Source organism: Schistocerca serialis, chromosome 4 (assembly GCF_023864345.2).
Source record: "Schistocerca serialis cubense isolate TAMUIC-IGC-003099 chromosome 4, iqSchSeri2.2, whole genome shotgun sequence".
NCBI classification, from domain to species: domain Eukaryota; kingdom Metazoa; phylum Arthropoda; class Insecta; order Orthoptera; family Acrididae; genus Schistocerca; species Schistocerca serialis.
In genome coordinates this window covers 736,977,412-737,003,895 of record NC_064641.1, presented here as the reverse complement: position 1 = coordinate 737,003,895, position 26,484 = coordinate 736,977,412, and the positions used below count along the sequence as shown (strand labels likewise).

General features: G+C 45.2%; 1 protein-coding gene across 1 annotated transcript in view; it reads right to left on the bottom strand.

Moving 5' to 3' along the window:
• Window positions 1-26,484, bottom strand: part of LOC126474735 (uncharacterized) — a 575,439-nt gene that overhangs the window by 51,635 nt on the left and 497,320 nt on the right. Inside the window, exons 26-29 of the mRNA XM_050102214.1 lie at window positions 19,634-20,011; window positions 12,530-13,003; window positions 8,951-9,231; window positions 230-484 (exon numbers count right to left, since the gene is read on the bottom strand). Of these exons, the coding sequence (XP_049958171.1) occupies window positions 230-484; window positions 8,951-9,231; window positions 12,530-13,003; window positions 19,634-20,011 (1,388 nt within the window). The remainder of the gene's footprint in view (window positions 1-229; window positions 485-8,950; window positions 9,232-12,529; window positions 13,004-19,633; window positions 20,012-26,484) is intronic.

Sequence of the window (26,484 nt, the reverse complement as noted above, 5' to 3'; positions counted from 1 at the left end):
TATCAAAGCATCTTCTTCATGTCGGTTAAATTTCGCGACTGTAACACGTCATCTTCGTGGTGTAGCAATTTCAATGGCCAGTAGTCTAGTATAAACGACGTTGGATTCAAATACAACGGCCTGTTTTGTTGCCATTATTCAAGTACTTTATGTCCGGCTGCAGTTCCACTTCCCATGATGGATTACCAGAGACTGTGTAATGTATGGCGTAAGGGGGGCGGCGACGTACCTGGCGGAGTCGAGGCTCTCCGAGGAGGAGGAGGTGGAGGCGGGCAGCTGTGACACACGCGTGCGCGCGCGCTTGGGGCTCTGCTTGCGCCGCTCCCTCAGCGGCACGTCCAGCAGCTCCGGCAATGGACTCTTGGCGCGCGGCGGCAGCGACGGCAGCGGCTGCGCCAGCGGCTGCGCGGGCGACGTCGAGCATCCCGGCTGGGCGCCGCTGCGGTGCCGGTGGCGGCGACCGCCGGATCTGTCGCGACAACATCTGCTGCACCCCACGTCCACGTCACACGAGCAACGTCATGTTTCTTTGCTGTTGCTCTCGTCTTGATGCCATCAGCCAGAGAAGTGGTTCGATGCAGTTGTCAAGGCTACTGTAAACTCGTGCAACAAATTATTAGTCTTAAGGTTAAACGAAAGCTTTTGACAATGTTGACTTGATTACTCTCTTTCAAATTCTAAAGGTGGCAGGGGTAAAATACAGGGAGCGAAAGGCTATTTACAATTTGCACAGAGGGGCAAGAAAGGGAAGCAGTGGTTGGGAAGGGAGTGAGACAGGGTTGTAGCCTCTCCCCGATGTTATTCAATCTGTATATTGAGCAAGCAGTAAAGGAAACAAAAGAAAAATTCGGAGTAGGTATTAAAATCCATGGAGAAGAAATAAAAACCTTGAGGTTCGCCGATGACATTGTAATTCTGTCAGAGACAGCAAAGGACTTGGAAGAGCAGTTGAACGGAATGGACAGTGCCTTGAAAGGAGGATATAAGATGAACATCAACAAAAGCAAAACGAGGATCATGGAATGTAGTCGAATTAAGTCGGGTGATGCTGAGGGAATTAGATTAGGAAATGAGACACTTAAAGTGGTAAAGGAGATTTGCTATTTGGGGAGCAAAATAACTGATGATGGTCGAAGTAGAGAGGATATAAAATGTAGACTGGCAATGGCAAGGAAAGCGTTTCTGAAGAAGAGAAATTTGTTAACATCGAGTATAGATTTAAGTGTCAGGAAGTCGTTTCTGTAAGTATTAGTATGGAGTGTAGCCATGTATGGAAGTGAAACATGGACGATAAACATTGTAGACAAGAAGAGAATAGAAGCTTTCGAAATGTGGTGCTACAGAAGAATGCTGAAGATTAGATGGGTCTAACGAGGAGGTATTGAATAGAATAGGGGAGAAGAGGAGTTTGTGGCAAAACTTGACAAGAAGAAGGGACCGGTTGGTAGGGCGTGTTCTGAGGCATCAAGGGATTACAAATTTAGTATTGGAGGACAGCGTGGAGGGTAAAAATCGTAGAGGGAGACCAAGAGATGAATACACTAAGCAGATTCAGAAGGATGTAGGTTGCAGTAAGTATTGGGAGATGAAGAAGCTTGCCCAGGATAGAGTAGTATGGAGAGCTGCATCAAACCAGTCTCAGGACTGAAGACCACAACAACAACAAAGGTTAAAAGAGCACACTGGTCGCTTTGGAGCCCCGTAGATGCTCTATAACTAGTACCAAGTGAGACAGTCATGTCATTACCCACTGCTAACGCAACTGTTGAATACAGTATCTGATCAAAAGTATCCAGTGTGCTGATGTACTCTGGCGCCAGTACACCATGCACACCCGCACACCACAATATAGTTCCCCACAGTCGTTTAATGAACAAAGTAAGAGCATATGGACTATCAGACGAATTGTGTGATTGAATTGAAGAGTTCCTAGATAACAGAATGCAGCATGTCGTTCTCAATGGAGAGAAGTCTTCCGAAGTAAGTGCGATATCAGGCGTGCCACAGGGGAGTGTCGTAGGACCGTTGCTATTCACAGTATACATAAATGACCTTGCGGATAACGTCGGAAGTTCACTCAGGCTTTTTGCGGATGATGCTGTAGTATATCGAGAGGTTGTAACAATGGAATATTGTACTGAAATGCGGGAGGATCTGCAACGAATTGACGCATGGTGCAGGGAATGGCAATTGAATCTCAATGTAGACAAGTGTAACGTGCTGTGAATACATAAAAAGAAGGATCCTTTATCATTTAGCTACAATATAGCAGGTCTGCAACTGGAAGCAGTTAAGTCCACAAATTATCTGGGAGTAGGCATTAGGAGTGATTTAAAATGGAATGATCATATAAAGTTGATCGTCGGTAAAGCAGATGCCAGACTGTGATTCATTGGAAGAATCCTAAGGAAATGCAATCCGAAAACAAAGGAAGTAGGTTACAGAACACTTGTTCACCCACTGCTTGAATATTGCTCACCAGTGTGGGATCCGTACCAGATAGGGTTGATAGAAGAGATAAGGTCCAGCGGAGAGCAGCGTGCTTCGTTACAGCATCATTTACTAGTCGCGAAAGCGTTATGGAGATGATAGATAAACTCCAGTGGAAGACTGCAGGAGAGTCGCCCAGTAGCTCGATATGGGCTTTTGTTGAAGTTTTGAGAACATACCTTCACTGAGGAGTCAAGCAGTATATTGCTCCCTCCTACGTATATCTCGCGAACAGACCATGAGGATAAAATCAGAGAGATTAGAGTCCACACACAGGCATATCGACAATCTTTCTTTCCACGAACGAGACTGGAATAGAAGGGAGAACCGATAGAGGTACTCAACGTACCCTCCGCCACACACCGTCAGGTGGCTTTCGGAGTATGGATGTAGATGTAGATGTAGATGCGGGGTAAAAGTTGCGAGAAGATCGATAGAGACCAACGAGAGACTCGCAGGAAACGTGCCGCCAACGCCCTCTCGGCCGCCAGTATTTAGGCAGCCACCACGGATCGGAAGGCCAGTCTGTCGCACCGAGTGAGTTCCAGTCTGTTATTCAGCGAGTCACTGAGTTGTCGCAGTCACAGCCTATAGCTCAGAATCAGGCAGCACATAACGACCTGAATAGTGTACATCGCAGTCTTGTACTTCACCAGCACTAAGGCTAATGTGGACGATTACAGAGAGGTTGTTCCACGCAACAACTAGCTTAAGTTAAGTAGATTTCTTATTCTTAGGAATAAAGAACCCAGTTCATATGTGCATGCATTTTGTGTTATAGAAAGACGATAGTGGCCTCCTTGCTTCCCTTGGTACAAGCCTACAAGAGACAAAGAGACGACGTAAGGGCCAGACACCCATATGTAATGTGGAACCGACCCCTGGACGTCACGAGGGGTAGACCTGCAAGTATAAAAGGAGACGAGGAGTGTATTGTCACTAGAGAAGTAACAGCAGGAAAAAGGATCTGTCAGGAGAGCTCAGTAAGTTCGAATGGTGACTAGTCATTTAATGTCACTTGAGCAAAAAATTCGTCAGACACATTTGTACCCTGCTTAAGCTGCCCAAGTCGACTGTTGTGACTGTGAAGCGGAAAAGCGAAGGGAGAACCAACGCTAAACACAGTCCATCGAGACCTCATAGATGGACAGGGACCGCCGAGCATTGCTGCTTGGAAAAAATCGCTTGATATCAGCGGAAGGAAACATCCGTGCGTTCAAAAGTGCTACTAGTAGTCCAGCTAAGACAATGATCATGTGTAAGGAGTTAAAAAGAAGGGGATACAAGAAGAGGATAAAATGGCCGAGCAGCATCTCATAAGCCACACTTTTGTGTAGTCGTTGCTAAGCAACACTAGAGGTGGTTCAGAGAGCGAAGCCATTGGATAGTGGATGACTGGCACGAGTGGGTTGAAGTGATGAATCGCGTTGTATCCTGCTGCAGCCCGAAGCAGCAGTTTGGACTCGACAAAGGCCTGGAGAACGTTATCAACCACCATGTGTAGGGCCAACAGTGAGGTCGTCCTCTTACTGCACCTCGGAAAACATTAAAGACGGGCGGGTATAGACACATTTAATAGCATTGTGTGCTGTGTACAATGGAGGAAAACTTCGGAGACGATGATTGTATCAGAACGACAATGTTCCCTGTCACAAAGCAGCATCCGTGAGGTGATGGTCTGTAACTGGTTTCGGCTGTTGAGGAAGAATCTCCTGTCTTCCCTCCACAGGCATTCAGACATCTCATTGAAAGACTCCCCAGCAGAGTTCAAATAGTCGTAAAGGTGGACACGACCCACATTAATGTCCACTAATAGGTATCTGGACACTTCTGATCAGATTATGTTGCAGCCAGTCGCTTGTAAGGGATTAACACAGAAAGAAGCTGCGAACGAGCTGTCGTGTTGGGAGGTACCCGTGGACCACACCGCGAATGAAGTTGCGTTATTGCTGGTTATCAATGAGGGCTATCCATTTTGTCTAGAAAAGAATGGTGTTCCACTTGTAGCCGTGTAACACGGAGTGACAACAGTGGTCGTAAATAGATCCTATGTTACAAGGACCAGAGATGTGTGTGACGTGTTACCGACAACAAACGGTTGCAAACCCCAAAGTAATTGCTGCTTCAATAAATGAAGGTCATTGCTACTAGCTTCTGAGTGAGCATCGCGAAGGGAATTGCATGGAATGGACATCTGGAGTCGGGTCATCCCTAAAGGCCCATAAACTTGCATATTTTCCGTGGGGCAAACAACACAGAAACTGGACTGTAACTAACTGGAAGCGCGTGGTGTGGTTCGACGAGTCACTGTTTTGTTTCTCTTCAAATAATGCAAGGCGATGAGTGCACAAACCGCTCAGTGAAGCTTTTAACTCACAGGGCTTGGAAAATGTAGTTTAGGGTGGAGGTAGTTTTGTTATGTTTTGGGGCAGTTTTTCTTACCTGGGTCCACTTTTTTAGTTTACTATCAACATGAACCAGGATGTTTATTTCAGCATTCTTCGTGGCCTGCTGTTGTCGTTTCTTCTATATCTTCATGGAGAGAATGCTAAAACACCCCTAAGATGAGGAAAGCTGTAGTCACAGAATGTCAGCCTGTCGTAACGCGATAGGACCGTTAAATCACCTGATCTTAATCCCACAGAAATCGTCTGGGACTATTCAGAACAGCGGGTGAAATGGAGGAGCCAACACTCCCATTATTCGGTAGTTCTGCGAGAACTAATGATCAACGAGTGGCTTCAGCTGAAAATGGCATATCTGAGGAATCCTTGGCAAACTGAGGCCATTATCAATACAGAGATAATGTTAAACAATATTAGCGTGAAAATATCTAGTGTACTGACTAATTTTTTGTCCTATGTACCTTTCTTGTGCAAGTGTCTGTATATCCGCAATGCTGCTACATCGTGAATACATTTCAACCTGCCTACTGCATACAAATCTTTGTGCCTTTCTATTACATTACATTAATACTTATTCCATAGATCATGAATACGACAGTTCGTAATAATGTGGAATTTGTCAGTTTAACATAAGTTTTCTTTACATGATGTAATTTTTTTCTTTTTTTACAATTACTGCTTCATATGTAGAAATTCATCTACCGAGAAGGTTTTGTCATTTAGAAATTCTTTTAATTTATTTTTAAATGCTGATTGGCTATCTGTCAGACTGTTAATACTATTTGGTAAATGACCAAAGATTTATGTGGCAGCGTAATTCACCCCTTTCTGTGCCAAAGTCAGACTTAAACCAGAATAGTGAAGATCGTCCTTTCTTCTAGTGTTGTAGCTATGCACATTGCTGTTATTTTTGAACTGGAATGGGTTATTAGTAACAAATTTCGTAAGTGAATATATGTATTGCGAAGGTACTTGAATATCCCGAGTTCCTTAAATAAATGTCTGCAGGATGATCTTGGGTGGGCTACAGATATTATTCTGATTACTCGCTTTTGTGCAATGAATACTTTTTCTCTTAATGACGAATTACCCCAAAATATGACACAATATGAAAGCAGTGAATGAAAATAGGCATGGAAGGCTAATTTACTGATTTGTTTACCACCAAACTTTGCAATAACCCTAATAGCACATGTAGCTGAACCTAAACGTTTCAGCAGATCATCAATGTGTTTCTTCTCACCCAGAAATTTTGAATATTCTGCCTTAGTAACAGACTTCTGTTCAAAAATTATTTTTATGAATGGTGTTATGCCGTTTACTGTACAGAACTGTGTATACTGTGTTTTCACAAAATTGAATGAGAGTCCCTTTGCAGAAAACCACTTAAGAATTTTCTGAAAGACTTGATTTACGGTTTCGTCAGCCAAATCTTGTTTATTGTGTGTGATTACAGTACTTGTATCATCAGCAAAAAGAACTAGCTTTGCATCTTCGTGAATATACAGGGTGGCCCATTGATAGTGAGCGGGCCAAATATCTCACGAAATAAGCATCAAACGAAGAAACTACAAAGGACAAAACTCGTCTAGCTTGAAGGCGGTAGCCAGTTGGCGCTATGGTTGGCCCACTAGATGGCGCTGCCATAGGTTCAAATGGTTCAAATGGCTCTGAGCACTATGGGACTTAACATCTGAGGTCATCAGTCCCCTAGAACTTAGAACTACTTAAACCTAACTAACCTAAGGACATCACACACATCCATGCCCGAGGTAGGATTCGAACCTGCGACCGTAGTGATCGCGCGGTTCAAGACTGAAGCGCCTAGAACCGCTCGGCCACTCCGGCCGGCCGCTGCCATAGGTCAAACGGATATCAGCTGCATTTTTTAAAATAGGAATCCACATTTTATTACATATTCGTGTAGTACGTAAAGAAATATGAATGTTTCAGTTGGGGCACTTTTTTCGCTTTGTGATAGATGGCGCTGTAATAGTCACAAACGTGTAAGTACGTGGTATCATGTAACATTCCGCCAGTGCGGACGGTATTTGCTTCGTTGATCCAATACCCGTGTTAAAATGGACCGTTTACCAATTGCGGAAAAGTTCGATATCGTGTTGATGTATGGCTATTGTGATCAAAATGCCCAACGGGCGTGTGCTATGGATACTGCTCGGTATCCTGGACGACATCATTCAAGTGTCCGGACCATTCACCGGATAGTTACGTTATTTAAGGAAACAGAAAGTGTTCAGCCACACGTGAAACGTCAACCACGACCTGCAACAAATGATGATGCCCAAGTAGGTGTTTTAGCGGCTGTCGCGGGTAATCCGCGCATCAGTAGCAGACAAACTGTGCGAGAATCGGGAATCTCAGAAACGTCGGTGTTGACAATGCTACATCAACATCGATTTCACCCGTACCATGTTTCTATGTACCAGGAATTGCATGGCGACGACTTTGAACGTCGTGAACAGTTCTGCCACTGGGCACAAGAGAAATTACGGGACGATGACAGATTTTTTGCACGGGTTACATTTAGCGACGAAGCGTCATTCACCAACAGCGGTAACGTAAACCGGCATAATATGCACTATTGGGCAACGGGAAATCCACGATGGATGCGAGAAGTGGAACATCAGCGACCTTGGCGGGTTAATGTATGGTGCGGCATTATGGGAGGAAGGATAATTGGCCCCCATTTTATCGATGGCAGTCTAAATGGTGCAATGCATGCTGATTTCCTACGTAATGTTCACATGTGTGTAAATTCCTAAGGGACCAAACTACTTAGGTCATCGGTCCATAGACTTACACACTACTTGAACTAACCTATGCTAAGAACAACACACACACCCATGCCCGAGGGAGGGCTCGAACCTCCGGCGGGAGGGGCCGCGCAGTCCGTGACATGACGCCTAAAACCGCGTCCCAAACCCGCGCGGCTCCTACGTAATGTTCTACCGATGTTACTACATGAAGTTTCACTGCATGACAGAATGGTGATGTACTTCCAACATGATGGATGTCCGGCACATAGCTCGTGGGTGGTTGTTGCGGTATTGAATAGCATATTTCATGACAGGTGGATTGGTCGTCGAAGCACCATACCACGGCCCGTACGTTCACCGGATCTGACGTCCCCGAATTTCTTTCTGTGGGGAAAGTTGAAGGATATTTGCAATCGTGATCCACCGACAACGCCTGACAACATGCGTCAGTCCATTGCCAATGCATGTGCGAACATTACGGAAGGCGAACTACTCGCTGTTGAGAGGAAGTCGTTACACGTATTGCCAAATGCATTGAGGTTGACGGACATCAATTTGAGCATTTATTGCATTAATGTGGTATTTGCAGGTAATCACGCTGTAACAGCAAGCGTTCTCAGAAATGATAAGTTCACAAAGGTACATGTATCACATTGCAACAACCGAAATAAAATGTTCAAATGTACCTATGTTCTGAATTTTAATTTGAAAAACCTGTTACCAACTGCTCGTCTAAAACTGTGAGCCATACGCTTGTGACTATTACAGCGCCGTCTATCACAAAGCGAAAAAAGTGGTACGACTAAAACATTCATATTTCTTTACGTACTACACGAATATGAAATAAAAAATGGGGGTTCTCATTTTAAAAAACGCAGTTGATATCCGTTTGACCTATGGCAGCGCCATCTAGCGGGTCAACCATAGCGCCATCCGGTTTCCCCTTCATGCTAGACAAGTTTCGTTCTTTGTAGGTTTTTCGTTTGACGATTATCTCGTGAGATATTCGGCCCGGTCACGATCAATGGACCACCCTGTAGAGTGGCAAGTCATTAATGTATATTAAGAACAATATGGGACCCAAGACTGAACCCTGTGGGACACCTTTCTTGAAGACTTCCCAGTTAGAAGAATCCGCTGATTTTTGCAGACTATCTGTACTGTTAATTTCAATCTTCTGCCGTCTTCCAGTTAAATATGAATTAAACCGTTTGCCCCTCACACTTCCCTCCACTATCAAAGCAACTGTTGCCTGGTGCCGTGCGGCTGTGTACTGACCTCCTGGGGCGCAGCTCTGTGGCGTGCGCGCCGGCCGTGGCGCACTCGTAGAGGCCGTCCGAATCGCCGCGCGTCAGCCTGGCGATTCCGGAGCCCACGAGGCCGAGGGCGAGGCTGTTGGCGGCCTTCTCGCTGAGCGGGCTGTCGCTGCGCGAGCTGACGGGCGACGGCGACTGCTCCTGGCCGTGCACCACGATGCTGGGCAGCTGCAGCGACGACCGGCTCGCGCTCAGCCCCAGCAGCGTCTTCCCGGACTCCACCAGCTCCTTCCCGATGAACACCTGCCGGCACCACCAGGCTCAGTGTCGTTGGCCTTATACGTAGGGTCGACAAAAATGTGGGAACACCAAAAACGCAGCACATTACCATACCCAGTTTTGTGTAGGAAGACCATTGACATTCAAAACAGCTTCCAGTCGTCTCTGAAAATAAACGTACGGGTCCTGAATGGTTTTCAAGAGAATTATAGACCACTGTTGCTGCAAAATAATCTCAAGTAACGATGATGAAGATGGATAGCGATCACGTATCCTTCTCTCCAAAGTGGACTGCAGAGTCTGAGATTCGGTGACTATGGCTTGCCAGGGGAAATGTGACAATTTATCCTCGTGCTCGCAAAACTAGTTGTGGATGATGCGTGTGTGTGAACAGGGGCCCTGTCACTTTGGAACATAGAATCACCAATGGGCAACAAGCATTGTGTCACAAGATAGATCTGATCAACCAAAACAGTTCAAAATGGTTCAAATGGCTCTGAGCACTATGGGACTCAACTTCTGAGGTCATCAGTTCCCTAGAACTTAGAACTACTTAAACCTAACTAACCTAAGGACATCACACACATCCATGCCCGTGGCAGGATTCGAACCTGCGACCGTAGCGGTCTCGCGGTTCCAGACTGTAGCGCCTAGAACCGCACGGCCACTCCTGCCGGCCAACGAAAACGGTCACATAATCCTTGGCGGCAATTCGACCTTGCAGGGTAACTATGGAGGCCTATGGAATACCACGATATGGCTGCCGAAATCATCACTGAACTACCACCATGTTCAATCATAGAACGTAAACTCGGCCAGAAGTTGGAAGCAGTGCATAACAAGATTCATCCGACCAAATAGTTTTCCTCCATTGCTCCATAGTCCACGGTTTCCTGTTACCTGCATTTGCATCACTGATTCGTGGTTTTGGAATTCCAGCTCGCCTTGGATCCCCATCTCCTTTCGTTTTGTTTTGGTGGTGACAGGGTTCGCGAGAGCGATTCCAGTTCTGCACTGACTTCTCCCGCTGTCGTCCTTTTATTTCGTGTCACAACCCTCTTTAGAGTCCGTCCGTCAATTGTGATCGCTTCTCACTTTTGGTTATTGATAACTTGATACCAGTCTCTGAGTTCAATTTGTACAGCACTGAAGATGATCACTAAGTGATCGAAATTCGGTTCTGCTATCAATAAAACATCAATATTACGGCCAACGCTGACCTTCCTTTTAATTTAACATGTATGGTCGTTGTGCACACAGCACTCCATGGAGTCGCCAATCGATAAATGCGGGTTTGATTTCTGCCGAGTATTAACCGAGTTAAAGCTGCTTATTCTTGGGCATAAGCTAATATTGTTAACAAAAAATGACAGTAAGGAATATGTATATTGAGAGGCCAATGTCAAAATACCCAGACTCGTGAACAGGGGTCGACACGAGGTTCATTAACTTGCACCACTTATTGTCCGAACCGCCTGTTTCTGAGCCAAAAATGTCCTTTTAGAATGGGAAGAGTTACCCCAAAATATAATTCCATACGACATAAGCGAATGAAAATAAGCAAAGTAGACTAATTTTCGCGTCGAACAATCACCCACTTCTGATACCGTTCGAATATTAAAAATGGCAGTACTAAGTCTCTGAACAAGATCCTGAATGTGGGCTTTCCACGACAGCTTACCATCTATCTGAACACCTAGAAATTAGAACTGTTCAGTTTCACTAATCATATGCCCATTCTGTGAAATTAAAACGTCAGGTTTTGTTGAATTGTGTTCAAATGGCTCTGAGCACTATGCGACTTAACTTCTGAGGTCATCAGTCGCCTAGAACTTAGAACTAATTACACCTAACTAACGTAAGGACATCACACACATCCATGCCCGAGGCAGGATTCGAACCTGCGACCGTAGCGGTCGCTCGGCTCCAGACTGTAGCGCCTAGAACCGCACGGCCACTCCGGCCGGCTTGAATTGTGTATTAGAAACTATAAAAACTGAGTCTTACTGTGATTTATAGTTAATTTATTTTCTACAAGCCAACAACTTAGGTCATGTACTGCTCTATTTGAAACCGAGCCAGTGTTCCACACAACGTCCTTTACTACCAAGCTAGTAACATCAGCAAACAGAAATATTTTAGAGTTGCCCGTAATACTAGAGGGCATATAATTTATATAAATAAGGAACAGGAGCGGCCCCAACACTGATTCCTGGGGCACTCCCCGCTTGACTGTACCGCACTTAGACCCCACATCACAGCTATTATCAACATTGTGAATAACGACCTTTTGTTGTCTGCTGCTAAATTAGGAGGTGAACCAGTTGTGAGCTACTCCCCGTATTCCATAATGGTCCAACTTCTGGAGCAATATTTTGTGATCAACACAATCAAATGCCTAAGTTAAATAAAAAAATATGCCTCGCGTTCGAAACCGTTTGTTTAAGGGGGGCAGGACGTCAAACGGGCCGACTTGGAGCAGTAGATGCACCACAGGACATTTTAATTTCCACTGTCTATACTTTTACAAATAAATTCATAAAACTTTAACAGCATGACCTGGAAGGATTCAGGATTCATACTCATAGGAGTGAAAGCTCAAAAACGTAACAAAACACATTTTTTTTACATGTGAAATTTCATCATTTTTTCACTTACTACTGGCTGCATTTGTTGCTACAGGTACACATTTCTTCTTAAGTAAGATAGATTCTTCGATGACTTTTGCACAGCATACAAACCATAGTTACAGGTGTATGAAACTCTAGAAGTTATTTAATTTATGAAAAAATGAATGAACTGTTACATTTTAAACTTCACGTTTAGAAAAAATTCAAGTTTTGTAGTTAATTATCTCAATTTTTCCACAGTTTTTTAATAGATTTGGAAAATTATAGAGTTTCATACACCTGTAACTACTGTTTGTATGCTATGAAAAATTCATCGAAGAATCTCTCTTTCTTAGGAAGAAAAGTGTACCTATAGCAACAAATGAAGCCAGTAATAAGTGAAAAAATGATGAAGTTTCACATGTAAAAAAAAGGTATTTTGCTACGTTTTTGAACTTCCACTGCGATGAGTGTGAGTCCTCAATCCTTCCCTGTCACGGTGACAAAGTTTTACGAATTTATTTGTAAAAGTATAGACAGTAGAAATTAAAATGTCCTGTGGCGACTCTCTTGCTCCAAGTCGGCCCGTTTGACGCCCTACCCCCCTTAACCCATTCAGTACCTCACAATGCGTGAAGTGTCATCATGTAATTTTAATCGGGCAATAAAACGCGGATGACAGTTGTAGAAGCTAGAGATGAAGGTGTGTGTACCTCGAGCTCCTTGGCGCTCTTGAGTTCGCCCTCCTCGATCTTCTCGTCGATGTGGTCGGTGCCGATGCCCTCGTCGTTGGACTCGAGGAAGATGTCGTCCGAGAGCGTCTCCGAGTCGGAGCGCGCGCGCGGGCAGCCCGCCTCGCCGGGGGAGGCGCCGCCCCCGGCGCCCGTGGCGGTGCCGTTGCCGCCCCCGGCGGTGGTGCAGGTGCCCGCCACCGCCCCCGCAGCCGCGGTGGGGGCGGCGCCGCTGGCGCCTGCGGGAGGCGTGCCGTCGCCGCCGGCGTCTGCGTCCGGAGACAGGACGAGGGCGGCGGCGTCGTGCTGCGTGTGCAGGTGGCGCAGCTGCGTCGTGGGCGGCGCCTGCGAGCCGGCGGGCGGCAGCAGCAGCAGCGGCGACGCGCGCCGCGCCGACGTCTGCCCCGAGGAGGGCGGCGCGGGGCCTCCGGGGCCGGGGGGCGGCGGCTCGTCCGTCTGCCAAAACACTCGCCTCCTACAGTTGTGAAACTACCCAAGTCTATCCTAAGTAAAAGTAGATTACGGTAGTTTTCCAAGTAGCTTTGGTCAGTTACTATTGTATCTGCGTTATGTGTACGTTAGGTGTATTGCATGCCTTTTAGGGGTTACCTCATTTTGATCGCTTTGTTTGCGTATGCCATCAGTGTCTTTCCCTGAGAAGCCGGAAATGGTGAAATGTATAGAAACTGGGTGTAGATATATAGGATGGCCGAAAAGACTTTCCCTGATTACAGGCTAGAAGTAAGATACAAATATGAAACTTGTGTGTAATTGTTTACAACTATCAAAATTTTTTTTCTGTTTTAGGTTCGCAGTACGTAGGTAGTGGATGAGGTGCAGTGCCCAGAAAGCCATGTTAACCAATCAGGAGAAGGCACAGTGTGTCCTGTGGTACTATGAGACACGAGCACCAACCACAGTGCAGAGACACTTCTAGGCAACATTTGGAAGGAATCCACCTGATGTCAAGAGCATTAAAGCCTGGTATGAAAAGTTCAAGAACACAGGATCGGTTGCTGACCTTCCGAGGTCTGGTCGACCAAGAACCTCAGCAGACAGGGTGGACGCTGTAAGGCAGTCTTTTCTGCGAAGTCCGAAGAAATCGGTGCGCAGGGCCTCACGTGAAGTACAGATGCTAAAAAGCTCTCTCCATGACTTTCTTAAACGAACGTTTATTGTTTCGTGCATACAAAGTGCAACGTGCATGCAAAGTGCAAATCGTTCAGGCCTTGTTGCCCAATGACAGTACACGTCGACAGAGGCAGTCCAAAGGTGAATGTTTGGTGCGCGCTATTGCACGATCGAATTATCGAGCCATTCTTCTTCGATGAGACTACCATCACATCTGCAGTGTATCTGGACATGTTGCAACTGTATGCTGTTTCTCAGCTGCTGCAGTATCACCCAGATGTCTTGTTTCAGCAAGACGGTGCACCGCCTCATTTGGGTTTGGATGCCCGTGCCTATCTCGATATGACCTTTGCTGGGCGATGGATTGGTCGTGATGGGCCAACGGTTTGGCCTCCACGCTCTCCTGACATAACCCCATTAGACTTATTTTTATGGAGTTATGTCAAGGACGAGGTCTACCGAACACGTGTACCAGATCTTGAAACCCTGCGACAACGGATAACCACAGTCGTTGAATCGATCCCTCCAGTGATGTTGGCTAATGTGTGGACGGAAATTGAATATCGCCTAGATGTGCTACGTGCTACCAAGGGAGCTCATGTGGGAGTTTATTGATGTGTGAGAAAAACTTTGATAGTTTGTAAGCAATTAGATACCAATTCATGTTTGTATCTTACTTCTAGCCTAAGTTATCAATTTATGTAATCAAGGAAAGACTTTTCGGACACCCTGTATAAAGGGCCGAGTAGCCTACAGAATATTTTTGTTCTATGTAGTTATCCTCCAGTCTGTTACTTAAATAAACAGTATTCATAGAAAATTGAACTTGTAATTGTTTAATTAAGTTTAATTCGAAACTTGTTGATTTGTAACATAAAACAGAAGGATGTTGTGGTAAAAAACAAATTTTTCATATAGGGCTACAACATGCAGTTTCTTCAAAAAATGAGAAATAAAAAAAAATTCAATACAAAATAGCATCAAACATCGTTTCAGTGCTTTGTGGAGCTCATATAAAATATGTTTCTGTTATTCATAAGCAACTTATCGATACTAACAGGAAACTCTTGCCTTTGATCATGGTCAAGAAAATCTGGTGAGTACAAAATGACGCCGGCCGAAGTGGCCGTGCGGTTCTAGGCGCTGCAGTCTGGAACCGCGAGACCGCTACGGCCGCAGGTTCGAATCCTGCCTCGGGCATGGATGTGTGTGACGTCCTTAGGTTGGTTAGGTTTAACTAGTTCTAAGTTCTAGGGGACTAATGACCTCAGAAGTTGAGTCCCATAGTGCTCAGAGCCATTTGAACCATATGAGTACAAAATGACAACAATAATATATAGATTGTTTGTGTTTGTGCATGCAAAATGTGCCTGCATCAAAGGTAATTATTACATAAAAGAGAGTAAGTTACGCAAGCAGCTAACTTCTTTTAGTTATAAAATGCGATTTATATTTTGTAAGAACATAAAATACACACTGAACTAGCGCTGAACCATGTGCGGTTGCCGGCCGGTGTGGCCGAGCGGTTCTAGGCGCTTCAGTCTGGAACCGCGCGACCATTACGGTCGCAGGTTCGAATCCTGCCTCGGGCATGGATGTGTGTGATGTCCTTAGGCTGGTTAGGTTTAAGTAGTTCTAAGTTCTAGGGGATTGGTGATCTGAGATGTTAAGTCCCATAGTGCTCAGAGGCATTTGAACCACTTTTTTGATGTGCGGTTCTGTTATGTGCAAAACAACCAAACAAACAAAAAACAAAGAGAAGTTGTCTGTTGCCAGTTCCCCTCTCACACATTCATTTACGTTCCTTTCCCTAACAGTGTTACCAATACTACCGGTAATGCTACTATTTATTACGTCATTTATGTATTTTACCCAAACAACCGAACCGTAGTTTTGGTAATCGCAGGTCTATCGTCTCACTGTCGACAGCCATTTCGCACGGCCTGTGCCTGACTGTAACTTACACACTGATGAATATGGAAAGTGTTACAAAACTGGTACTCAAAGTATTTCTATCTGTGTGCAATATGTTGATTGAAAGTTCATCCTTATGTGAACTTATTTATACCGTAAGAAAAAGTCATTTGTATATGTGGAGACTGGTGCGATTACATGACGGATATTTGGCGTGCTTAACGTTACGGGAATGGATAATGTTTTGAAGCGCGGTTATAAAGATCAATATCAACGAAAGTAAAATAAACATAATGGAATACAGTCAAATTAAATCAGGCGACGCTGAGGGAATTGCATTAGAAAATGAGATACTGAAAGCATTAGACGAGTTTTGTTGTTTGTGCGGCAAAATAACTGTTGATGGTCGAAGTAGAGAGAAAAAAAAGGCCACATTGGCTTACAGCACGAAAAGCATTTCTGAAGAGGAGCAGTTCGTTATTATCTAATATAAATTTAATTGTCACATCCCGTGAGTTTACATCAGTTTTTGTGTAACATTGTAATTCATTGTGTTTTAGGACAATAAAAGATTTTGAAAAGAAAAGCTGAGCGGTCAGCGCGTCTGAGTGTGATACATAGGGCCCGGGTTCGATTCCCGGCCAGGTCGGAGATTTTTCTCAGTGTTGTATTGCCCTCGTCACCATTTCATCATCGTCGACATGGAAGTCGCCCAATGTGACGTCACCTGAAAAGACGTACAGCTCGGCGAGGACTCCCGGCCTTGAATGCCATACGATAATTTAATTTCCTTTACGTGTTAGGCAGTCTTTTCTGCAGTTGTTAGTGTGGACTTTGTACGAAAATGAAACGTGGACGATAAGTCATTCATACAAGACGAGAACTGAAGCTTTTGAAATTTGATGTTACTGAAGAACGCTGAAAATTAACTGGGTAGACCGAGTAACTAATGAGGAGCACTGAATGGAATTATGGCATAACTTGACTAAAAGAAGGGATCGGTTGACAGGGCACATCGTGAGGCACCAATGAATCGTCTGTTTGATAACGGACGAAGTCTCTCTCTCTCTGACCGGCTGGAGTGGCCGAGCGGTTCTAGGCGCTACAGTCTGGAACCGGGGGACCGCTACGGTCGCAGGTTCGAATCCTGCCTCGGGCATGGGTGTGTGTGATGTCCTTAGGTTAGTTAGGTTTAAGTAGTACTAAGTTCTAGGGGACGGATGACCTCAGAAGTTAAGTCCCATAGTGCTCAGAGCCATTTGAACCATCTCTCTTTGTCTCTCTGCGTTTGTATGTGTGTGTTTGTGTGTGGTGTGTATGTGTGGTGTGGGCGGTGGGTGGGGGATATAAACTATAGGGGAGACCATGGCTTGATTTTTTTTTCCACTCCAAGGAGTGGAGCGGGCTGTTCAAAATCCGGACTGATTTGTCATAAACAAACCATGTCTTGGATGCGATGCGAAGAGGTATACTGTTATACCAACATCCTGCAAGCAGTATTCAGGAACTATCACAGTATGTGTTTCAGGATTAGCAAGGAATTACTCATCATGACATTTGGAGGATATGTCCTTCAATTCCGCAGCGAGAGCGAGAGTGTATTCGTGCCGGGGGGTCGAGGGGTAACAACTGATACTGTTGCTGATGGTGGACATCACTGCCGTATGGAATGAAAGTTTAATCATTCAATTACCGTCATGTGATGAACAACCCCACAAAGTTTGATAAATATCGCACACGTGTAACAATTTCCATTTCGGTCAGTGTACATAATATCCACTACTGGCCATTAAAATTGCTACACCATGAACATGACGTCATAAAGACGCGAAATTTAACCGACAGGAAGAAGATGCTGTGATATGCAAATGATTAGCTTTTCAGAGCATCCAGCCGGCCGAAGTGGCCGTGCGGTTAAAGGCGCTCCAGTCCGGAACCGCAAGACCGCTACGGTCGCAGGTTCGAATCCTGCCTCGGGCATGGATGTTTGTGATGTCCTTAGGTTAGTTACGTTTAACTAGTTCTAAGTTCTAGGGGACTAATGACCTCAGCAGTTGAGTCCCATAGTGCTCAGAGCCATTTGAACCATTTTTCAGAGCATCCACACAAGGTTGGCGCCGGTGGCGACACATACAACGTGCTGACATGAGGAAAGATTCCAACCGATTTCTCATACACAAACAGCAGATAACCAGCGATGCCTGGTGAAACGTTGTTCTGATGCCTCGTGTAAGGAGCAGAGATGCGTACCATCACGTTTCCGACTTTGAAAAAGGTCGGATTGTCGCCTATCGCGATTGCGGTTTGTCGTATCGCGACATAGCTGCTCGCGTTGGTCAAGATCCAATGACTGTTAGTAGAATATGGAATCGGTGGGTTCAGGAGGGTAATACGGAACGCCGTGCTGGATCCCAACGGCTTCGTATCACTAGCAGTTGAGATGACAGGCATCTTATCCGCATGACTGTAACGGATCGTGCAGCTACGTCTCGATCCCTGAGTCAACAGACGGGGACGTTTGCAAGACAACAACTATCTGCATGAACAGTTCGACGACGTTTTCAGTTCCATGGACTAACAGATCGGAGACCATGGCTGCGGTAATCCTTGACGCTGCATCACAGACAGGAGCGCCTGAGATGGTGTACTCAACGACGAACCTGGGTGCACGGATGGCAAAACGTCATTTTTTCGGATGAATCCAGTTTCTGTTTACAGCATCATGATGGCCGCATCCGTGTTTGGCGACGTCGCGGTGAACGCACATTGGAAGCGTGTATTCGTCATCGCCATACTGGCGTATCACCCGGCGTGATGGTATGGGGTGCCATTGGTTACACGTCTCGGTCACCTCTTGTTCGCAGTGACGGCACATTGAACAGTGGACGTTACATTTCAGAAGCGTTACGACCATCGGCTCTACCCTTCATTCGATCCCTGCGAAACACTACATTTCAGCAGGATAATGCACGACCGCATGTTGCAGGTCCTGTACGGGCCTTTCTGGATACAGAAAATGTTCTACTGCTGCCTTGGCCAGCACATTCTCCAGATCTCTCACCAACTGAAAACGTCTGGTCAATGGTGGCCGAGCAATTGGCTCGTCACAATACGCCAGTCACTACTCTTGATGAACTGTGGTATCGTGTTGAAGCTACGTGGGCAGCTGTACCTGTACACGCCATCCAAGCTCTGTTTGACTCAATGGCCAGGCGTATCAAGGCCGTTATTACGGTCAGAGGTGGTTGTTCTGGGTACTGATTTCTCAGGATCTATGCACCCAAATTGCTTGAAAATGTAATCACATGTCAATTCTAATATATATTTGTCCAATGAATACTCGTTTATCATCTGCATTTAATCTTGGTGTAGCAATTTTAATGGCCAGTAGTGTATCTATACGCCCTCTTTGTTTACATTATTTTATTTCTCTGCTTTAGTGCAACTCCTTTCGGAGCTAAAACGCCATTCTCAAGGACTACGTGGATTTTTTTGAGCGTTAGACTAGTGTCAGTGGGCCAAGCAAAAAAAGGACCAAAACCGACAGTAAGAACAAGGAATAATGATATAAAGTGTAAGTTCTTCACTGCCATGAATGTCCAGTTTTAAATATTTCCTCGCTGCTAAACTGTTATTGACTGGGTTTCGTTGGTTAACGAAACGTTTCGTCTGTGGAACGAATCGAAGCCACGAGGAGACTGGGATGAAATGTTGGTTTTACCCGCGGAGCCCATTCGACCTTACCTTCGTGCCTGCCGGAGTGGCCGAGCGGTTCTAGGCGCTACAGCCTGGAAGCGCGCGGCCGCTACGGTCCCAGGTTCGAATCCTGCCTCGAGCATGGTTGTGTGTGATGTCCTTAGGTTAGTTAGGTTTAAGTAGTTCTAAGTTCTAGGGGACGGATGACCTCAGAAGCTAAGTCCCATAGTGCTCAGAGCCATTTGAGCCTTACCTTAGTAGCGTGGAAAATTTCAATAGCTTCACAAGTAACGTGTTACGTGGCCCAAAACATGTCGAAAGGAGAAGGGGGAGTAGCGTACTCACCTCGCTGGGACAGAGCGGGTTGTTGGAGCCGCAGCGCGACGGGCCCGGGCTGGCCATGGAGCTGTAGCCGGACGAGCTGAGGTTGGACTCGGAGGCGGTGCGGTCGGCGCGCGAGCACATGGAGAAGGGGCTGAGGTAGCACATGGAGGGCGCCACGGCCGGCGCCAGCCCGGACGGGCCGCCGCCCCCGCCGCCCCCCGCGCTCGCCGCGGACGCGGGCCGCCGCCGCCTCGCGCCCGCGCCCACGTCGTCGTCGTCGTCGTCGTCGTCGTCCGAGTCGGGGTCGCTGAGGTTGCAGGTGACGGTGATGATGGGCGGCGGGCACGGCAGGTCCAGGGAGGCGGGCTTGTCCAGCTCCTTGAGCATCTGGCGGCGCTGCTGCGGGGGCGGCGAGCCGGGCGCGCCGGCTGACGTCGTCGACAGCGAGCGTGCCCGCGGCGTGGCCGGCGGCGACGCGTGCTGCACCCACAGCGTGGGCACCGACACGGCGGGGGCGGCCTGCGGGGGCGGCGGCGCCGCGGAGGCCGCAGGCGTGGGGTTGCCGGGAGCGGCGGCGGCGGCGGGCGACGTCCGGCCGCCAGACGACTGCCGGCTCTGCTGGCACACCGACAGCCTCGTGTTCGTACTCTGCCACTGGGCTTTGGGCGGCGCTAGTTGCTGGGGGTAAGTAAGCACATGTGTCACTCACTACTGACCAGTTGCCCCGGGGACCCCCAAAGATGATGATAGTCTGGCGTCAGGTGTTATATCCCATATGGTGCTCATTTAGGACATCAGCTATTATTGTTATTAGTATGATTAAACAGCAGTTCCTGTCCATGTTGTTGTTCTTGTGGTCTTCAGTCCTGAGACTGGTTTGATGCAGCTCTCCGTGCTACTCTATCCTGTGCAAGCTTCTTCATCTCCCAGTACCTACTGCAACCTACTTCCTTCTGAATCTGCTTGGTGTATTCATCTCTTGGTCTCCCTCTACGATTTTTACCCTCCACGCTGCTCTCCAATACTAAATTAGTGATCCCTTGATGCCTCAGAACATGTCCTACCAACCGATCCCTTCTTCTAGTCAAGTTGTGCCACAAGCTCCTCTTCTCCCCAATCCTATTCAATTCCTCCTAATTAGTTATGTGATCTACCCATCTAATCTTCAGCATTCTTCTGTAGCACCACATTTCGAACGCTTCTATTGTCTTCTTGTCTAAACTATTTACTGTCTATGTTCCCATACATGGCTACAATCCATACAAATACTTTCAGAAACGACTTCCTGACATATCTATACTCGATGTTAACAAATTTCTCTTCTTCAGAAACGCTTTCCTTGCCATTGCCAATCTACAGTTTATATCCTCTGTACTTCGACCATCATCAGTTATTTTGCTCTTGTCTAAACTATTTATTGTCCATGTTCCCATACATGGCTACACTCCATACAAATACTTTCAGAAACGACTTCCTGACACTTATATCTATACTCGATGTTAACCTATTTCTCTTCTTCAGAAACGCTTTCCTTGCCATTTCCAATCTACAGTTTATATAATCTGTACTTCGACCATCATCAGTTATTTTGCTCCTCAAATAGCAAAACTCCTTTACTACTTCAAGTGTCTCATTTTCTAATCTAATTCCCTCAGCACCACCCGACCAAATCGACCACATTCCATTATCCTCGTTTTGCTTTTGTTGATGTTCATCTTATATCCTCCCTTCAAGGCGCTATCCATTCCGGTCAACTGCTCTTCCAAGTCCTTTGCTGCCTCTGACAGAATTACAATGTCATCGGCGAACCTCAAACTTTTTATTTCTTCGCCATGGATTTTAATTCCTATTCCGAATTTTTCTTTTGTTTCCTTCACTGCTTGCTCAATATACAGATTCCTGTCCATAAAAACGTTTTATTGTTACAAACATTTTCGGCCTGTACATTATTTTGGAGTGATCAGTTGGTTATTTCAGCAGTAACCATATCGTAAATTGATAAGTGTTCAGGATACACTCCTGTATTTGTAGGGGGGAGGGGGAGAGTGAAGTGGGGGGAGTTGGCGATATGTCGATTTATTGTTCGTTTATTTCATTTTACGTGTCTGCAACCTAGATAATACAGAGTAATAAAAACTATAACAAAATTCTGCAGGGCATTGCTGATTTTCTGTTACATTAGACAGTAAGTTCAAGAACGCCGCTGTCTTGATGACCTTATCACTTGCAGCATATCAATCTTCTGTGCTGCAGTTATCAGGAAGGTTTCTGCCGACCAGGAGACGTTGTGGGTCCTGCAGGTTGTAATGGTTCTTTATTTACGTGACCATTACGGCACTCCATCCCCAGATCTCGATACCAGTAACATCGCACTACTTTTCTGCGAAGTAACAGACATATTTTGTGACAATATTCACGTTTGGTTTTATTAATGTATAGGTACTCCGATGTATCGGTATATTACAGTGATATGGTTCTTGTGTGTATTCATTTCTGTGAGACTCTCATAATCTTTGACTTACTTGTAACCGTTTTGGCGCGAATGCGTACAGAGCAGTCTTTGTTTCACTTTGCAGAAGTTAAGTTGTTATTGCGCTTTGTAAAAGAACACTCAAGTCTTGTGTTTGGTTAAAGCGGAAATTAAATATATGAAGATTGATACAAAACTATTTTCTTGATGATGTGACAATTAAGAAGAAGTATATGTGAATTTACAAGAAGTTTAATAAAAATGTGGATCGTGAACACAAAGTCAAAAATTATTTCTATCATACCATTGTTTTGATCTGGGATTGTTTGATCATTAAGATTTTCCTGAAAAACACATTTGTTAGGTCTTCAAATATTGCTAAAATACAGATCTGGAACTTCTAGCGGTCAAAGTGCAATCACCCTAGAATCAACAAGATGAGCCATAATTTCGACGAAATCTACGTGGGAATCCATTCAAGATAAGTGCCAAAATTAATGACTTTTTTTACAGTGACTTCATTATTTCCATTCTGACGATACCATCCACAGTCAATAACTTTGTTGTTGCCCGATAAAACGAACATATGCTGCGTGAGCAACATTATTAATCTTATTTCTAACCTATTTTGCAAGTGGTGGTATTGTTAGAAGGTCACTGCACTCACACAACTGATCTTCAGTCATGAAGCCCCAATTCATGAGGTTTGTCTTGCATCGTCACTCTGTTGTTCAATCGGTTTAGTGGCTTCCATGTCACCTACAGCAGATGAAAGCCCACAGCACGTTGCTCCTTGATGCCTCCCCAACCCTTTCGGTTAATGTATTTCGCTGCTCTGTTCTGCAAGTTCAAGGTGCTGATGAAATTGCTTACGTTGTATGCATGAAGCTCCGCTTTGACCTCAACATAGGTTTTTGTGGTTCGTACAAACAGTGTGTGTCTGGGATCGATTTTCCTCCTTTTCTGGGTTTGTTCTTCTGGGATGTAAGGTGGCACTATACGCGTAATTTGATAAATTTTGGTGACGGGAGTTAGTCGTAGGCAACCAGTCACAATGCGTCCATCTACTTGGCTTGTGTGGAATTCTGACAAACTGGAAGCGTAGTGCCAGGGCAGATGTACGGAGCACGTTTGACTGTGAGCCCCAGGTGATGGTAATAGGTTTACGGATGACGTTGTTCCGGGTAGATACTTTAAACTTTGTTTTATGGCAATGATTTTTGAACGTGAGTCTATGATCCACTTTTACTCGCAGGTATTTTGGAGTATCGTAGTGTGTGTGTGTGTGTGTGTGTGTGTGTGTGTGTGTGTGTGTGTGTGTGTGCGTGTGCGTGTGTGTAGGAGTAGAGGTTGTAAGGAGGTGGACGAGGGTAGTGGAAGCTGAATCTCGTGTTCCCGGAGCACGCAGAGACTTACATCAGGACCGTTGATGATAAAACTAACTGGCCTCATGAAAATGGCGTAGGAGCCGAAACTAGTCGTGACGATAAATACGTTTTCCTGCAAATGGATCTTCCTTTTTGCTTAAATTCTGGTTTTAGCTTGGGATTGGTGGTTTACTACCTGTGTAGGAATAGGTTTTAATGTTTTAGGTATGATACTGGAGAGAAGCACGACGTATGCACTGTCCCATCCAGATTGTGAGATACCCATTTAACGAGGAAAAGTACGAGCAAGAGGGTGAATCACGACGTATCGAAAAATATTACTCTTGTTTGTAATGAAGACCTGGGGTAAGTGAAGAGTTCATGAAGTACTGAAAATTCTTAAGATACAATTTGTTCGGTATACCCATGAAGGCGTTCACGACTGATTTGCCGTGTTAAATGTTCACGATGTACTAGCCCTTGTCAGGAAAGAGTGAATGCAAACTGAAGGAAAACTCCTCTTATTAGCCTTTCTAGTTGAGGAGGAGCTGGAAGATCGGCATGGACGTTCGGTGAATCGTACACCGAGCCAGACAGACAGTTGTCACAACCGGCACAATTTACATCGTCCTGCACAAAAGAGAGCTGTGATGAAGATTCTGATATATAGAGCCAGAAGTAAATCTGACAGGAACCGTTTAAGTGCCCAAATAATCCGTCTAATCACTGTTTTGAAACAAAACGGATATTGGGCACGTGATATAAAGACAGCTGTGTCCGGAAAACAAATCCATATCTCATCGAGTAACACAAAGATCAATACACGAAGCTCCTTTCGTTCTATAGAACATAAAAAAAACTGTACGAATCTTAAAGAGGCATGGTTTTAAAACCGTCTTTCGGTAAAGCAAGAAAATCAGAGTGTATATTACGCCCTGTGCAGGATAATCACGACCACAAAGTCCCAGTTGTTTACAGTACTCCATGTGAATATGACAGTAACCTGATGGTAAGGCCTGTTCGAACCGTTTTTCAGAGCTGTACCGAATATGAGCAGCACTTCGATACAGAAATATATAAAAACCTGCTTTTTCCGAACACAGCGTTGTGAAATCTAGTTTTGAGCAGACACGGATTCAAGCCCACACTTCAAACATCAAAGAGGCTGTGGCAACGGGAACGTGTCTCAACAACTTTAGCAGGGACACGGGCTACGAACTCAACAGTACGTGGAAGCATGCACTTTATACCGAGAGACCGTATATGTACAATGCCTTTCATTCCCTTCTCATGAGGTTAGAGTGCGCTGTTTGAATAATGACCCATTAGAGACTCAGGAAATTTTCAGGACAGCACAGGAATACCGTATGTCCCGAATTATCGATCGTGATCGGAACAGAGACGTTACGAGACACAGTCCATCGTCGACACCAGTGTAATATCTGGTTATAGTGAGCACTGCAACATCTGTGTTATTCCATTAATTCTTCCTCTACATCTACATCATACTCGGCAAGCGAGCTAATGGTGTGCGGTGGAGGGTACTTTCTGTGCCACTAACTGAGCCCTCCAACCCTATTCCACTCGCGAATAGCGCATGGGAAGAATGATTGTCGGTAAGCCTCTGGATTGGCTCTAATTTTTCGATTTTTGTCATCGTGCTCATCACGCTAGACGCATGAGCGGGAAAATAGTATGTTGTCCGACTCTTCCGGGAAAGTGCTCCCTCGAAATTTCAATAGTAAATCTCTCCGTGATGCACAACGTCACTCTCATAATGTCTGCCAGTGGAGTTTGATGAACGTCTCCTTAGCGGTCTCACTCGGCTAAACGATCCCGTGACGAAACGCGACACTCTTCGTTGGACCTTTTCTAAATCTTCTATCAGTCCTACCTGGTAGGGATCCCAGGCAGATGAACAATACTCAAGAATCTCTCGAACAAGCGCTTTGTAAACCACTTCCATCGTGGATGCGTTATGGATGCGTTACATTTCCTTAAGAGTCTTCTTATTAATCTTAGTCTGCCATCTGCTTTCTGAGCTGTTTGTTTAATGTGGTCATTCCACTTAACGTCGTCCTAGATAGTTGCTCCTAGATATTTTATGGTAGATAGTGTTTCCAGCGGTTACTTCTCAATAGTGTAGCTGTACTGTAGTGGGTTTATTTTCCTAAATAGATTACATTTATTTACATTCAATGTCATCTGCCAGAGCAATATATTGAAAAATCCGCCTCAGTTGCGAAAATTTTCTGGTCTTTACCCAGGTTTCAGCTAGAATAATCTAGCCTTCTTCAGAAGCATAAAATTACTATAACATGACAGAGTACGGCACAGCCAACATTAAAAATTAAAACCTATAGTACCGTGGTATCATGTCGAACCGGGTGGTGAAGTGATGCCGGGGCTGGACTTCAGTTAAGTAGTTTTAATTCGACGTGGTTATAGTAATTTTATGCTTCTGAAGAAGGTTAGATTATTCTAGCCGAAACCTGCAAAACAACCAGAAAATTTTCGCAACTGAGGCGAATTTTTCAATGTATTAGTCTATCACAGTTGCTGACGGGGCCGTAATATGCTAAAAATCTTAAACTGCCAGAGTCTTTACGATTCGTCAATTCTCTGGAGGCGATTCTGCAAATCGTTACTATCTTCTGGGGTTACTACTTCTGTTATAGACAACCACATTATCTGCGAACAGCCTTAAAGAGCGTCCCATGCTTTCTACTAGATCATTTATACAGGGTGTTACAAAAAGGTACGGCCAAACTTTCAGAAAACATTCCTCACACACAAAGAAAGAAAATATGTTATGTGGACATGTGTCCGGAAACGCTTACTTTCCATCTTAGAGCTCATTTTAGTTTCGTCATTCCAACGTGATCAAATTGTAAATTTTGACAATCAACATGTGTGGGCTGACGAGAATCCGCACGCAATTGTACAATCACGTCATCGACACAGATTTTCTGTGAACGTTCGGGCAGGCATTGTTGGTGATGTCTTGATTGGGCCCATGAAGGAAGATCCCTGAC